Source organism: Austrofundulus limnaeus, unplaced genomic scaffold, assembly GCF_001266775.1.
Source record: "Austrofundulus limnaeus strain Quisiro unplaced genomic scaffold, Austrofundulus_limnaeus-1.0 Scaffold17, whole genome shotgun sequence".
NCBI classification, from domain to species: domain Eukaryota; kingdom Metazoa; phylum Chordata; class Actinopteri; order Cyprinodontiformes; family Rivulidae; genus Austrofundulus; species Austrofundulus limnaeus.
Genome location: NW_013952419.1, coordinates 1,246,356 through 1,262,102, shown reverse-complemented (window position 1 = coordinate 1,262,102; position 15,747 = coordinate 1,246,356). Strand labels below are relative to the sequence as shown.

Sequence of the window (15,747 nt, the reverse complement as noted above, 5' to 3'; positions counted from 1 at the left end):
GTTTTATTACATTGTGTGCAGGGCTTTGTGGCCCTCTGGTAGTGTGTTGCTTCTTTCCCATAGTTTATTTGCTCCTAAAATGCATTCAKTGTGGCTTTGAATCACAGTCAGTCCTTTTTAAGAACAGCACAGCCAGTGGCCTGTTTGTTGGTGTCCTCAAACGCTGCTGCAACATGGCAGCAGTGACAGAAAGCTATAAAAGCCCTGTACGTGATGGCAGACTAATAACAGCTGATTTAAACTGTGGCAGACCAGGCGGCCTTTCCCGGTCATAATGGCTAAGACAAATGCATGTCTAGGAGCCAATAGACTGAGGTCAATAATCATTATTTATTGCCTTCATTACGTGAAAACAACAAATGTTAATGCAATCAATCCTTTTGCATGCAAGTCAAATGGAAGTGAGAAAAACAGCAAAAGGTTATAAAGTTCTCCCGCTTGCTTTGTTTCAGGATAAAAATCCCCAGGATCACAATCAAATTCAGGTATCGATTATAAGCTCTGTGTGATTTTACACACTTTGCTGCGAGATGGGGAGCAGGGAAGGACGARGGAAAGAGAGAGAGAGGCGGAGAGCAGCTGCAAAGAGGCAAAGAAAATGACTGTGTGGGATTCATTTCAATAGAACTAATAACAGCAGAGTTGGGCACATGTGCTCGGCTAGCCTGCATATGCACAAAACCCACACACTAATTCCAAGCCATTCCCAGGGTTGAGCACTTGCCTGCAGTGTTGCAAAGAGGCGTGACCAGGATGAGACTAGCCTTCTACAAGTGGCTTTGAATGCTAATAGGCTCACAAATGGGTCAGGGAGAAACTAAATAAGAACTAACTAGGGCCGGCTAATTCTGAAGTAACAAGTTAGCACCAATCAGGCTCTGGAGCCAGCGAGGCCAGGTGTCGGAGTGGTTACAGACAGGATAGCTGCTAATTAGCCTCCAGGAGTGTATCGGTTTCATGCAAGTGGGTCAGTGCGAAAGGACGGAAAATGGGTGGAGGGCGTTCAAACGACTTTCAGCACTGAGAACAAAGACACACAAAGCATAAGATCCATTTCTCTCTATCTGTAGGCTCCCAATAACCTTTTCAAATACCACAAGTATTTTTGCAGCATCTAATTTTGAGCAAGTGTTTCAGCAGAAAATCTTTGGAGTAAAAAAAATCTATAATAATAATTTGCTGTTATTTGAGTGGAATGCAAARGAAGTGCCTTAAAAGTAACAAAAGACATTTATTTTAAGAAATAAGTTATTTGCTTCCATTTTACTGGGTTGACGGTGGCCACATTATTTCTAATGCTCAATTTCCATTGTCATCATTGTGATAACAGCGCCATCTCCTGGTGAAAACTGATTTTTTTTCTGTAGGGTTTGAGAAATAAGCACACAGGATTGTAGTTCATAACCTGCTTAATCAAGCAGATAATGAGCAATAAGACTTGAGGCTATTTGTGTGTTTCTGTCAAAACTCATAAGAGAGAGCGAGGGAGAGACAGAGAGAGAAAGAGAGAGGGTCTCAGCATAAATATTTATCCCCGGCAAACAGATCAATGCCGATTAAAAAGGTCAAGGGCAGATGATGATGGATGCTGGCTGTATGTATTGATGAGTTCTGACCACGGTAATGAATTACAAATGTGCATGCACTTTTAGACGGCAGACCAAATGATTGGGATTAATTCATTGATCATGCTTAATCTGTCATAATTAATTCCATAGGAGCACGTGTGATGAGAGCAAGTCTCCATTAAACAGATAAATTATTCAACAGGAGGATGAGGTGGAGCCAAGACAAATGGGCTTGGGAGACTGGTGCTGCGGTCTCAGGCTCGGGRTAATTACAGTCTTTTCTTGGAAACCAGCACAGGTTACAGTTTCACTTGTTTAGAAACACAATGAGGGTTAATTAGTGACTGATGAAATAACTGTTCCTTTGCTGACTTTGGTCTCTATACTACAAATGTTTGAGCTGTTTGTTTGTAATGTTTTGTTAGAAAAACCTTCAGGTTTTTGATATAAAACAGATAATTGGAAAAGAAAGACTAGTTTTGACTTGAAACCTAAGATAGGTTTGAGATATTAGTTTTACTTCTATGAATTTTTGTATAAATCCACTGATCTGCCCTGCATGACGTATTTTTTTTCCCTGTGTAAATTTTGCTATAGCCTACTCTGTGTTGAATCAAAGGCTTTTTTGTGTTGATATTCATTGAGTTGTATTTTATTGATTTTCCAACATGATTTACAGCTGTAGTCAGGCACAGGTTGAAACAGGCAGATATTTTTGAGATTTTGAAATTTCATATTAAAAAAATAATTATCTACTGATAAGAGTAATTTGTGTCACAAATCAGGAAAGAAATCAAATCCCTTTACACTCCTAAATATTAGGAATAATTTATGTAAGCAGTTGTAGGAATTACAATAATTCAAACATTAGTTTTTGTTTTATGTTTTTGTAAATTTTACCATTTCAAACATAGTTTTTCTGGAACTGAAGCGGAAGAACAGCTTTAATTACCCAACTTGTCAAATCAGCTTTTTCTGAATACATATAGGTCCCAAAAGACCATAAAAAAGAGGAGAATTAGGTCTATGAAAAGAAAGATAAAAACCAGCAGGGGCTGCTGATAACTGGGTATATCCAATCCAGTAAAGCACTGCTATATGTACAAACCATTGGGATTTTCACAACCAACCCACACATCTGAGAAGAGGCAGAAAAGCTGCAAAAATATAACAAGAGCTATGCTTTTCTGTACTTCAGTTTTTCACAAGGCTTTTGAAGCAAATGTGTCTTTCAATTCAGTGATCAAACAAATTATACTGGAGTCTTGAAGAGTTTCTTGATCATCTTTCTTGTGTAATCATAACAGATTCAGTCCGGGTTTATTTTAGGAGCCGTCTTCTTTCAGCCGAGGCTGACGCATCACCTATTAAAAGAACGTTTCTCTGCAGAGTGGACAGGTGGACTTGTTGCTGGAAGTGAACCACTTGTACTGTAGAAGAAAGAAAGAAAATATTCAAAGTTTCCATTTAAATAGTTGTTTTTTCAAATTTTCTGTTAATGTCAAACAAGCTCATAAAYGTTTACCAAACAGGCTGAGTGGAACTTCTTCTTGCAGGTGCGACAAGCCTTTTTCGGCAGAGAATAGTTGGAGCCGTGAATAACKGAGAAGCAGATCATACAGTCCTCTATTCCTTCGAATCGCTTATCAACGTTGTTCTTCCACAGAGCCAAACCCTCCATTATACTGCCGTTCTGACCACAAACACATAAATAACATCAACGTAAACTKAAGGATTTGCATTTCCTGAGAAAACACAGTGTAAATGCTTAATGTTGAAAGYTTTTTGCTGAATAGCTAAAAAAGCCTAAAAAAGCTTTAAAAAGAGCTGAAATTAGTAAAGAAACAGAAGGAGCATGTTTGCTGGATTTAGCAGTAAGATGCTGATATTATCACAAAAAGGTAAACCTAGCTGGAAAAAAAGCTCAAATTAGTTTAAAAAAAGTAGCTAAAAACAGCTGAAATTAGCAGATGAAAGAAGCATGAAATGCTTAAAACAGCAGAAAGAAGCTACAAGGACAAAAATGTTTAAATTAGCAGAAGGGTAGCAGAAAAGTCAAAGCTAAAAAAAGCTGATATCAGCTAAATGAAGTACCYAACAATGTTTAGAAGAAAATTGATRTCAGTAACGTGAATGCTTCATAAGCATTCATACAATAAGATCATCACTCAGAAATGAAATGTGTTTCGAAACTGAACAGATTTATTGTAATCAGAGCTGCTGTTTATGTTTATACCTGATGTGTCAGGTAGGTGCTCAGCTGCAGCATCCAGTTCCTCCACTGCTGTACGGCTACGCCCACTCGCCGCCCACTCTCCACAGAGATGGAGCCCAGAGGGTAATTCTGGGGCAGCTGAATCACCAACTCAATGTAGATGTCATCCACAGAGTAGGTGGCAATCACCTCTCGTGCTGCTGAGCGAGCCTTCACCTGGAACCAGAATGTAAATTGAACAGATTTTAGTCAGATAACCAGGCAACTGCTCTACAGTGAAATGAGAGTTCATTCGTTTATTTAATAGCATCTACTGTTGCTGCATCATTAAACTCCAAATGTGAGGCAGCTGTTGCTTACATTAAAATGTGTTCTTACTTCTACTGTCTGTTTTTTTTTACCCCGCACAGACTGGATTAAAAACAATTCAACAAGTTTTCAACAACTTCAAAATATCCAGTTTAAAGCACAAGATAAACACTCACCGGCCACTTTATTAAGCAGGTTGTTCAATCGCTTGTTCACCCAACAAATTATTCAACCAATCACATGACAGCAACAACACACTGCCTTTGCTGATTTTTCTACACACAACCATCTCTAGGGCTTAAAGAGGTCCAAAAAAAAAGAGGAAATGTCTAGTGAGTGTCATTTGTGTGGACAAAATAGCTTTGCTGGTGTCAGTGGTCTGAGGAGAATGGGCAGACTGGTTCAAGATGGCAGAAAGCACCAGCAGCTTAAATAATCACTCATTACAAATAAAGTCTGCAGACTGCCAGCTCTGAACACAACATGTCCAACCTTGAAGCAGATGGGCTACAGCAGCACACCGGGTGACACTCCTGTCAGCTAAACACAGGAAACTGGAGCTACACTTCARACAGACTCACCAAAATTGAACGATAAAAGAGTGGAAAACAAACAAACAATAAATAAATAAAATACACTGACTGATGAGTCTCGATGCCCTGAACTCCAGTGATTTTCAGTCACCAGATCACAAATTAGCACCTTTGGAATGTGGTGGGAAGAGATTGACATCATGGATGTGCAGCTGACAAATCTGCAGCAATAGCACGATGCTATTATGTCAATATGAATCAAAATCTCAGAGGAATGTTTCTAACAACTTGCTGATGACTTGAATAACCAGAGAATTAGCAGTACCTGCAAAAAAATGCAGTGTAAATGCTTAACATTGGAAGATTTTTGCTGAATCAACTTTAAAAAGGTAGCTGTGAAATTAGCACAAAGAAACAGAAAAAGCAAAACTTGGTAGGACCCTGTCCTAGCAGTGTGTACTTAATGAAGTGGTCGGTGTGTGTTTAGAGAATAAAAGAAAAGAAAAAACGGTCATGACAGACTGTGCAGGAAAACTGAACATTTGGACTTCAACACAAAACAATAAAAAATAGTCTCACACAATGTGTTTCCATCAAACAACTCTAAAAGCACAGCTTGGCAGACAGCTCAATATGCTGTTTTCCATTACTGCGTGATGGATTTGCCTGCTTTCATTAATTTTGACATTTAAATGCCTGAACTRTGGAAAATTACCATTTCACAGTGGGAACTAATTTGAGTTTAAACACAAATGAGTGAAGGCTGTGTGGTATCTGCTAACTTACAGTCATGCTGTCAAACATCTGAGTGCTGCTGTGGACGGAGGAYATCTCCTGGGCTGAGAGGACAGGACTGACGTATTTACTGGTGAACTTCTCCACAGCGGAGCTCACTCTCTTCTCCTGGCTGTTCCACCACAYCCGCACCATGGCAGGTAGGTCCTGCACAGTGCTGTAGTATACGCTGCACGCCAGGTGAGGGAGCTCCCATTTAACACTGTTATTCTCTGCGTTAAAAAGAAAAACAGCAGGGGAAAAAAATGTCAGCTTACATAAATTTTAAAATGACAGAAATCGTATGTTTGTGCTTTTTACTTACCCTCGACTGTCAGGATCAGGGTTTCTGTAAAGAAAGTTTTGGTCTCTTTTGTCTCCGACTCCTGTCCCGGGTAAACCGGGTTCTCGGGCATCAGTTTAAAGAGATGGAGGAGCAGCTTGTTCAGAGAGCCGCTTCTCTTAAGATACTGAGCGTAATGGGCACGCAGCTAGATATAAAAAAGAAGAGCAATCAGCACTGTCACAGTGCCTCAAAATCAACATTTCTATTCTTTAGGGTAGGCTGGTATTGATCATGTTCATACTGCAGCATATGTGTTGAGTATTTAACAGAGAAACTGAGCATTTACATGAATATATCTTGACATTCTAGAGCCAGAAAGGCATGGAGAAAAAAAATCTGCTGCTATGAGGTGTCGATGTCAGAGCAGCAGGAGAGAAGTCACAGAATAGCTCTTGCTCTGTTGAACAGATCAAAATACATTGACGTTTGTCTTTTATGGGTTTTAGATTACAAAATAATGTGACTCTTACTGTGGTTGGATCTGCACKGCTGCATACTTTTAGCCAGTCTTTGTGCTGATAAAATTTATAGTAATTTCCTCATCTGCAGTAAGCAGCTCGCGTTCTCGAAAACAATACTAATAAATCTGAATAAGTTTAAATCCGAAAAGAATCCAGCTGTCAGTCAGCATTACAAAGGCCCACKTTTTTAGGTTCTGCAAGTAAAGTCTCTGTTATTTTCTTTTTCTTTATCTTGCTTGAAAGTTAAGAGGCACAACAGTTTTTCTGAATGAGCTTAGAATGTCCCAGTTTTCACAGCAGCCTTGTGGAAATTTTCAGGGAATTTGGCATCACCTCACGTGATTAATACTGTCATAATTTTTCTATATAAACATGTTTAATACCACAGTACACCAAAATACTGTCATTTCACCCAAGCCTARTGTTTTTACAAGAAACCCACACACAGATAAACTAAAATCAAATAACTGTCAAGTGTTTAAGAACATGTGACCTTCACTTACATGAGAAGGGGATGATTTGAAAAATGTGAGGAGCAGCTTCCATGCCAGCAGGTATCCCAGAATGCACGAGTACTCCACACTGAGTGGCTGGACCACTGCAAACTCTCCCACTTGGACTCCAGCCAGGATATTTTCACACAGCTCCTCGCAGGTCGACAGGATGGCCATGAGCGAAGCTGGAGGAGAACTGACATAAAACATTAACAAAAGCATTACATTTGCAAAGTCATCAAAATGACAAGATTCCCACCCTCAGCTGACTTACAGACACGGCTCATCTTTGTCATCATCAGACTTGTTGTCTCCGTCTCCATCACACTCAGGCAGTTGAGGCATCGTCCTGCAAAGGCAACAATGATGTGTGTTTTATTTATCAGTAATATTCAGTGATTTTAGTGAAGTGGACAACTTTTCTCACATAAAATTCTTACTTTTCCAACATGTGGTGCATAGTTATCTGCAGAGGCCTGGCCTTGAACAGCAGCAGAGGGCACAGCGTGTTGAGAAGCGTCTGCAGAGGCTCTGGCAGGTTTGTCTTTTGGTCTGCTATGAACCGTGGCGGCAAAGAGTTTTGGGTCAGTTGCTGCACCGGTACATATGTCAGAGCCAAACCGACTGACTGCAGCACAGACAGGGGGAACACGGGGTCYTCTGGTTCAAGGAAGGCCTCTGAATTTAGACAACAAACAGAAGAACTGATGTATAAAATCAGGACAGTGAGTACAGCATCAAAATTACATTTACATCAAATTTACTTTTCATTTACATGTAAAAGATCACATGATACATAAACCGTACCTCGTTCTACAATTTTTGTGCCATTTCAAATATTTATACATCAAAACATTCAGCTTTTTCAGGACAGTCTGGCTATGAATTTTGGTACTTCAGCAATTTATACTTTTTGAGATATTTAGCTTTTTCTGACTTTTTTTTCCACATTGAAAATCAATTTAGGTGTTTTCAACATCCTTAAAATCCTTGAAAATGTTCATAAATCTTTACTMTACTATTTACCTTTTGTTCTGGTTGGCTTTTTCCCCAACTCTTTTGTACTAATTTCAGCTTCTTTTGGCTTATATTTAGTTAATTTTAGCCATTATCCTGACATTTTCTGTTTTTCTTCTGCTAAATTCAACTTTTTTGTGCTTTTTTCAGCTTCTTTCTGCTATTTTGACTTTTTTATCTTTTTTTCAGCTAATTTAAGCTTTTTGTGCTTTTTTCAGCTTCTTTCTGCTATTTTTATTTTTTTGTATTTTTAATAATTTTTAATCATATTTTTAATGTCTTGCTTAATTCAGCAAGTGTGCTCTTTTTCTTTATGCTAATTTCAAGTACTTCAGCTGCATTTTTAATAACTTATTTGTAGTCTAGTTTCAGCCTTTTTTAAGCTATTCAGGAAAAAACTTCATATTTTAAGCATTTATACTGCATTTTCAAAGGAAATGCTAATTCTCAAGTCTTTAAGTTTAGTTTTAAGTAAAATATTCTTGCAAAATGAACTCAACACATACCAGTAATTTTTACAGGCAGAGGTAACAGCAGGTTGTAGATGCCCTCTACAAAGAAATCTCTCCATTCACTGGCCAGTTCCGATGGCAACTTCTCCAGCACATCAGACGACGACGACGTGAAGAATTGGTTCAGTTTTACGATCAGTGTCGAGTTCTCACACACAAACAGCTGCACCCAGGGGTTCCACAAACTGCTCACACTCTCACTGGCAGTCTGAGTTTACAAATAAATCAAAACAAGTAAAGTGAAGACATGTTTCAAAGAAACACGTGGCGAAATACATATACTTTGTGCAAAAAGTAAGGAAATTTGTCTGGCCGAGTTCTGGTCCACACAAAGCACTGACACTCAGCTCAGATACCACGAAGAATGACAACTCTTTGGTGGTCCAAGCATGGTCCAGCATCACATAAACCAAACCATAACTGGACCAGTTGTGACATGCTATCTTAAAAACAGTGCCATCATAACCCYASCTGGCTCACATCCAGTTGACAAACCACTTATCATGCCGGTATGAGACCAGATCTGGCCCACACCTGTCTGCTGTGTGGGGTAGCATTTATATGAGATATTGCATGTCRCACCTCCAGCCAGGCCAACATGGAGCAGAGCAAGAAGTCCCACTGGTTTCCTCCAAGAACTGATGGACAATSAGTCACCAGCCAAGACGAGAATCGCATCATTTCCACATTAAGGTTCAGCTGTTCAGATGTAGCTCCAGCTAGATCACTAAAACACAGAAATTTGGCTAAATGAGTTACAGGCAGGGAAAAATAATGTTACACAGTGCAGKTCACTCTTTTTTTCAGTCAAAGGAAACTTAATTCTTCAAGGCATAGAGTTTAGAAAATGTTTAATATTTCTGAATTTTTCCTTTTCCAAAATAGCTCAAATCCTTGCTTGCTTTTTTTTTTTCTAAAGGCCCTGTCATACTAGACAACTTATGCCAAATTATGAACATTTTAAAGACATGCACGTTGAAGATAGAATTTAAAAAAATCTACAGGGAGCTTCTTTTCAGTGTGTACATCATGTAATTCTAACAAACTGATCAAATATATAACTTTTATTAGCAATTTAGACGTAAAAATGTTTCATAAGTTGGCATAAGTTGTCTAGTGTGACAGAGCCTTAAATAGCCTGTGACATTCCTATCCTTCAAATACAAAAAGTCAAAGAAAGCATCTTTATACTTAAGAAAATTGTCAATCCAGAGATTATTTTACCCATTTTGTCACATTACTGGCCTATTTTCTTCTGAATTTGGCTCAAAGTGAAACAGGAAGTGACATCAAAGGGGAACTTATTAATATTAAAACAAAATTATTTAATCTTTAACTCTTCTTAATCTCTCTTTGATAGAAACTAAAAATAATCTAAAGAAACATCAGATTCTTTTCTACAGTCTGTGTTGTAACAACGCTCTGTTTACATGCAGACATTCCCCTTTGACATCACTTCCTGTTTCTTCACATATAAATATCTCAACAACCGTTCATCTCAGCGATGTGAAACTTGTTTTGCAACATGTTATCAATGTTATCTTCCCAAAAATGCATTCATGTTTATTACAAAAAATTGATGTCAGAGGCACTTTAATGCTTAATTTCACAAGCTAAGAATATGCTTGTAAAATTAAGCTTATCAACATTTATGCTGCAAAAAAACAACAGTTTTCTAGTGTTTTTACTTTACCAGCTAAAGAGAAACCAATCCTCCCTGCTGTTCCTCCATTCCATCACAGTTGCCAGGATAGCCTGCACAACCTCATTCTCCACTTCTGTGTTGGCATTTAAACAGCACAGTAGCACTGCCAGACACCCATATACATCTGGAAAACACAATACAGGATTATTGCTTGCTTAACTCTTTCCCAAATGTATATATGGATTTGTGAATTACATGTGTTTAGTAGAATGTTACCTTCATTCTCTTGCCAGTTGATTAAACCAGCAGTAGCCAAGTCGACGAGCATTTCCCTGTCTTCCTTTGTCATTACTGGGCAGAGCACCTGGACCGTGCTCAGCTTGCTTTGAGTCACTGGGAACAAACTAATCAAACATTTATTTTGTTATATAAAACATATAAACGATTTGCCACTTAACACCTCTGAATGTTCAATCTCAAGAATTTAAATCATATTCTCTAATAAATCAGTGACCTGTCAGAACTGCCATAAAGTCTCCTCAGAGCTGCACTGTGAGTGATTGCCAAGCTGTTTGTGTTGATGTAGTTTTCCAGAGTCAGAGACCACAGACCTCCATCCATTACAGACCTYAAAGAAGAAGAGAAGAACATCTGACACATAAATAAAAGCCTGAGGCATCTTTGGAAATATTTATTTAGAAAATAGCCAATATATTTATCATTTTATGCCTTTTGATACATCATTTTGTAATCCCACTTGAAAAACGCAAATGAATAAAAAGCTATTTAGGCAGAATTTTTACATGAGCTGCTTTCATGATGGTTTCCCTACACCAACTCCATCTATTGATAAATTCATTTGTTCTTTAGTCAGGGATTAATGAGTGAATCTTACCTCGAGTACAGGGTCTCCAGGAGGGATTTCATTGGAACCTGACTATGGTGTCCATCAGACAGGCCCCATTCAACCAACAGGTTGTAATATGCAGACACCACTGTGGGGCTGTACTTAAACTCCTTACACCACTGCAGAGCATATAGCAGCTCTGAAACTGGCAAATAAAAACATGCATTCAATATCACATACTGAGAGCAAAACAAAAACACACTTTTAAAAATAACTTWAAAATGAAGTGGAAAAGGTTCAAAAATCATTGGTTTATGAACCTGTGTTTGTAAGGTTTGGTAGAGGTGAAGGACACTGTGTCTCCTTTTGATCCTGTGAAGCAGTCTGGACCACCATTCCCAACAAGGCACAAACACAAAGGTGGGCTGGCAGCCTGGTTGACTCTCTAAACTTCCAAGCATCCTGAGTGGGATTTTCATAAACTCCCCTGTGACGGTTAGCCAGTAAAGGAGCTTTGATCCACTTAAAAAAATAAATAAATGCATGAATGTGAATCTTTTCTGTACAACCACAGCTTAGGTTTAGTTAGTCCAGAATCAAGTGTTGGCTTGCTGACCTGAGAAGGCAGGGCCTGTCTGATTTGTGTCCATTCCGTCTGGCTGGGTGTCAAAAGATTAAAGAAGTGGTTCAGGATGGGGGAGGCCTGATCTCCTGCAGAGGCGATTGTTTCCACTAAGCTTTGCACAGCCGTAACTAAAACCTGCAAACTAAAAAAAAAAAACGTTATAACACTAAGAAAACATATTTAGAGCTACTGCAACATGAATTTTCCTTGATTCAAACAAAGTAGTTACCTTTTAATATCCAGATAAACTGTCAGTACTTGCTTCGCCACCCAAACTGCTGCACTGTGCAGGAAACCCCCCTCTGTCACCTCGCATTCGCAATGTTGCATCAGAGATTGGACCCCAGCAACACACACCTTCTTCAGCTTATCCAACAGTGATTCTTTCAAATAAAATAAAAAAAACACAAATTAGCTATTCATGTCACATTTGAATTGTTTACYTCTGCACTGTGTGAGCACCTACTAGATAGGTGAGTTTGTCTTTGATCTTGGGCAGTGAGCTGGAAAACGGTGAGCAGCAGCTCCTCAGCTGAGAGCAGCAGAAGACAGTCTTGCACAGAGGAGAAGAACGAWGAAGCGACGTCGCATATGAAGGAGATGAGGGGCTCCATGTTGCCCGCGTCGGACAAGCTCTTGGTCTCGGACAGAGTGGTGTGAAGCTTCTCTAATATCTTCTCCATGTATACCTCCCCGATCAAAGACTCTGCACATGTAAAACAAATCAATCATAGCCTCACATGTAACGCGATTAGAGTCCAGCAAAAAGGAGCTTTCAGCTAATTTATTTGCTGCTGAATGCGTTTGTTTACCGTTGTTGTGGTTCTGAGAGAGGACGAGGCTGATAAGTGTCCAGCTGTGGCTGCTTGTAGAGGARGTGGAAGCGTGAGAACTGCTCCCCACCTTGCAGAGCTCCTCTGTCAGTCCCAAGAGCTGCTCCCCCAGAACTGCGCCTTTCAGCCAATCAGTGCAGCTCGCACGAGTCTCGGCATCTTTACACGCCTAACAAAATACATAGCAGAAAATTAAGGACATTTTGAAAAGTGTAAACGTTTAAGTAGACAAATGAATTACTTTTTTTACCCTCTGGATAATTTGCAGGATAATTCCCCATGGCAAACCCATCTAGAGAGAAGAGCAACAAACACGTCAGCAAAGAAAACGCTCCAATTCTGTAACTAGATCCGACAACAAATGAGGGATYACTTTACCGTGGTGATGTGGTTGAGGATTTGCGTGGTCTCCTCCTGGTTGCAGCAGGACAGTGAACTAAAAACCATCTCCACCAGGTGCTCGGTGTTGCTGCGTGCCACCTCAGCCAGCCACACAACCACTCGCTTCAGCAGGAACTGCACTGCTGGATTCCTCTCATCCCTCCATTTATCACCGTCTGGTATTTTCTCCTCAAACTCAATTAAAGCCTAAGACAATTGTATATTAGAAAAGTAAAAAYTACTACAGATGAAAAGAAAATCATTTTTTGTGTTTTTAGCTTTAAAATAAATAAAGAAAACCTACAACTTCTTGTGTTTTTTTTTTTTGCTAAAATTATATCCTGTAGCGTGTTCCACCAATCTTTGAAATAACATAGCTTTTTAGAAATCCAAAAGAAAGTTAGCAAAGTTAAAAAGAGAAAAATAGTGTATTTATGACTTACACTGAAGACCCTGTGTGTGTGGAAGGACTGCAGGAGAAGTGAGAGGAAAACAAGATGTTTCTCTGAGTTTTTCTCATTCACATGCACCAGGCACAGCTGTGCCAGCTGGCACACAGCCTCTTCAAAATGTTGAGTCTGTAGGGACCCGAAAGCTTTTTCATTCACAAGCTCTGACGCCGTCTGCGCAAACTTTTCGGCACCATCCCCCTGAACGCCGGTTTTTTCCTCCTCTTCTTGCTTAGACAAACAAACCCTGACAGATTTCTTCTTCTGGAGGTGTTTTTTGCTTACCCTCTCAGGATAACGCATCACCTGGACAGACATAAGAGAAATTCTCATTTCCATTCAAAACATTTAAGGGAATAAATTACTCTGACAGCCATATTGATTAGCTATTTATTTATGGTCAAAACTAATATTTCAGTGAGGGATAGGATGTCTGAGAAARGGAGGCTGTTATACTAAACTCACCTGCAGCAAAATGGCTACACCCTCCAAAGCCTGTGGATCTGCTTCCTCGTTGTCAACGAAACGCACACACAAATGACAAACGCCCTCCCAGAAGTCGGCCACGAGTTTTTGAAAGACTTCCTTCTTGGAATCTTCCTCGCCGTCACTCTGTAAACCTGCCCTTTTCTCCCAGGAAATGAGCATTTCGGTGACCAAAAGGAAAAGAGGCCCATTCTGAAGGGACTGGTTTCTGARAGCCTTTTCTAATAAAGGCAGAAGCTGCAAAAAATTAAAACAAAACAACATGTAAACCATTTGAATTTTTGTAAATTTGAAATAAAAAATGCAGATTACACGGGACTTTGTGATCCCACCTGCTGTGACACGAGCATGACCCTGATTTTTTCCTGTGAATGTTCTTCTTCTGTATTTTGAAGTATGCAGAACCTCAAGCACTCGACAAGAGAGGTCACTATCACTGCACTTTCTGATGGACTTGTCGCAGCACGCTCACTGGACAAACTGACAAACACACAAGACAAGAATTAGTCCACTAAGACTGTTTAACAAGATATAACATATATCAAATGTTTATTCAAAAATTCACAAATTGGATTTAACTTTAGTTTCCTTTTAAAAGAGTTGAAATGTTTTTTTCTGATTCAGCTTTACGCAAGTTTCTCAACCTCAAACGGTGCAGTGAATGTGTTCTTTTCTTAAAACATTCATGTTGTGGGATACAAAATGGTACAGGAGATGTCACTCTTATTCACAAATTAAAATTAACTCCTGAATACACTAGAAGAAAACAGCAAATCACTGTCTTAAAGTGAGAAAAATTTATTTAAAAACTATAGTAGGAGAATTGCTTTGATATATGGTATAATCTGATGAAATGTAAGAATTGCAATGGCATAAATTGTGTTAAAAGCAAGAGCTTTGCACACTCAAAGCACAAAGTATTCAAGATAAGAGGCTCAAAACACTAGGGTTTTTAAAACCTCAGACGGTCAGACGTAGRAAAAACAAAGACATACAGTTTGTAAGAGAACAGAAAAATCATACCTAGAAGCTGATTCAAAAGACTTTAGGTAGAAATTTTGATAAAAAATTTTCAGTTATATTACAGCTGATTTTCCTATTTTTACTTGAACGACTCTGTACTGATTCAGACATCAAAACTAATTAAACATTTAGATTAATTTCAAATGATATGTATGTGGGYTCTAAGCATTAACAAAAGTGACTGAAGCGCACCTGAAAACATTGACGCACTGCCGGAGTCGGACAATGCATTTATAGAAGTGTCTACTTTTAGCACCAAGATATCATTTGGGGTTGCTTCAATTGATCAGGCTGAGGCCTAGGTGCCAGGTACCGTGGGACAGCTTTTTGCTTTTTTTTACAAATATAACCATCAGCGAGTTTAGATCTCAACCTTGTTAAAAATGTTTGGGAGGAGTCAAGGAAGACTTTACAAAATGTTTGACTCTTCTGAAGTCACAATAAGATTTTATTTGTGTAATTATTATAACAAAGTCATGGTCAAGTCAGGTTTTTTTCAATTTCAAATTTGAAATTGTATTTATTCATTTCATTAAAAAAACGAAACAAAACACATTGCATACAACAAAACAATACAAATCCAATAAAATTTTGGTCTGTCTGAAGATCATTGTTTCTGTTATTTAAGATGAAAATTTTCATTCTGTATTTAAATATTCTACATTAAAATATAAATGTATTGTATAAAATTGTGTTGATCATCTAATTACTTATAACATCACACTAACATATTCACCCACCGACTTCCACATCACAAGCAAAAGGTACACGTGAAAACAACTTACCCCTGCATGAATGCAGTGAAGAAAGTGGTGTAGAAATCCAGGCTCGGATCAGTGACTTCCTGGGGCAGTTTGCTAAGAAGCGGCATTAGATTTGGGTGGAGCGCTTTAGCCATGCCTTTACCTCCCTCTTTTAATAACACCCAAAGTTTAGGAAGGAAGCCTTTTTTGGCATTTACGTGTGTCCAGCAATCCTAAAACATTAATAGAAAAATACAAACAGTTTATAAATTATCACAAAAATGAGACGCAACTTAAATGAAAATTATTTTTTATTATTAATATTTTGCTGTAAGTATTAACTTTACTGTAATACCAAATCATCAACATTAAAGGCAGTGTGTAGGATTTATTGTTTTCAGCGACATCTAGTGGTTGAGTGGTTGAATCATCCTCCCTGGTCCTCCCCCCACCCCCACCCCCCGCTTCCAAACACAAAGGAGTTGC

General features: G+C 38.8%; 1 protein-coding gene across 1 annotated transcript in view; it reads right to left on the bottom strand.

Moving 5' to 3' along the window:
- Positions 1-2,204: 2,204 nt before the first annotated feature.
- Positions 2,205-15,747, bottom strand: part of ltn1 (listerin E3 ubiquitin protein ligase 1) — a 16,154-nt gene continuing 2,611 nt past the window's right edge. Inside the window, exons 8-32 of the mRNA XM_014003219.1 lie at positions 15,304-15,494; positions 13,828-13,975; positions 13,475-13,732; positions 13,004-13,315; positions 12,558-12,767; positions 12,430-12,471; positions 12,159-12,348; positions 11,813-12,052; positions 11,576-11,729; positions 11,338-11,488; positions 11,042-11,243; positions 10,770-10,926; positions 10,389-10,502; positions 10,151-10,278; positions 9,923-10,058; positions 8,812-8,956; positions 8,224-8,437; positions 7,141-7,378; positions 6,975-7,049; positions 6,710-6,896; positions 5,725-5,890; positions 5,412-5,632; positions 3,805-3,999; positions 3,094-3,261; positions 2,205-2,998 (exon numbers count right to left, since the gene is read on the bottom strand). Coding sequence (XP_013858673.1) covers positions 2,936-2,998; positions 3,094-3,261; positions 3,805-3,999; positions 5,412-5,632; positions 5,725-5,890; positions 6,710-6,896; positions 6,975-7,049; positions 7,141-7,378; positions 8,224-8,437; positions 8,812-8,956; positions 9,923-10,058; positions 10,151-10,278; positions 10,389-10,502; positions 10,770-10,926; positions 11,042-11,243; positions 11,338-11,488; positions 11,576-11,729; positions 11,813-12,052; positions 12,159-12,348; positions 12,430-12,471; positions 12,558-12,767; positions 13,004-13,315; positions 13,475-13,732; positions 13,828-13,975; positions 15,304-15,494 — 4,305 coding nt within the window. The 3' untranslated portion in view covers positions 2,205-2,935. The remainder of the gene's footprint in view (positions 2,999-3,093; positions 3,262-3,804; positions 4,000-5,411; positions 5,633-5,724; positions 5,891-6,709; positions 6,897-6,974; positions 7,050-7,140; positions 7,379-8,223; positions 8,438-8,811; positions 8,957-9,922; positions 10,059-10,150; positions 10,279-10,388; positions 10,503-10,769; positions 10,927-11,041; positions 11,244-11,337; positions 11,489-11,575; positions 11,730-11,812; positions 12,053-12,158; positions 12,349-12,429; positions 12,472-12,557; positions 12,768-13,003; positions 13,316-13,474; positions 13,733-13,827; positions 13,976-15,303; positions 15,495-15,747) is intronic.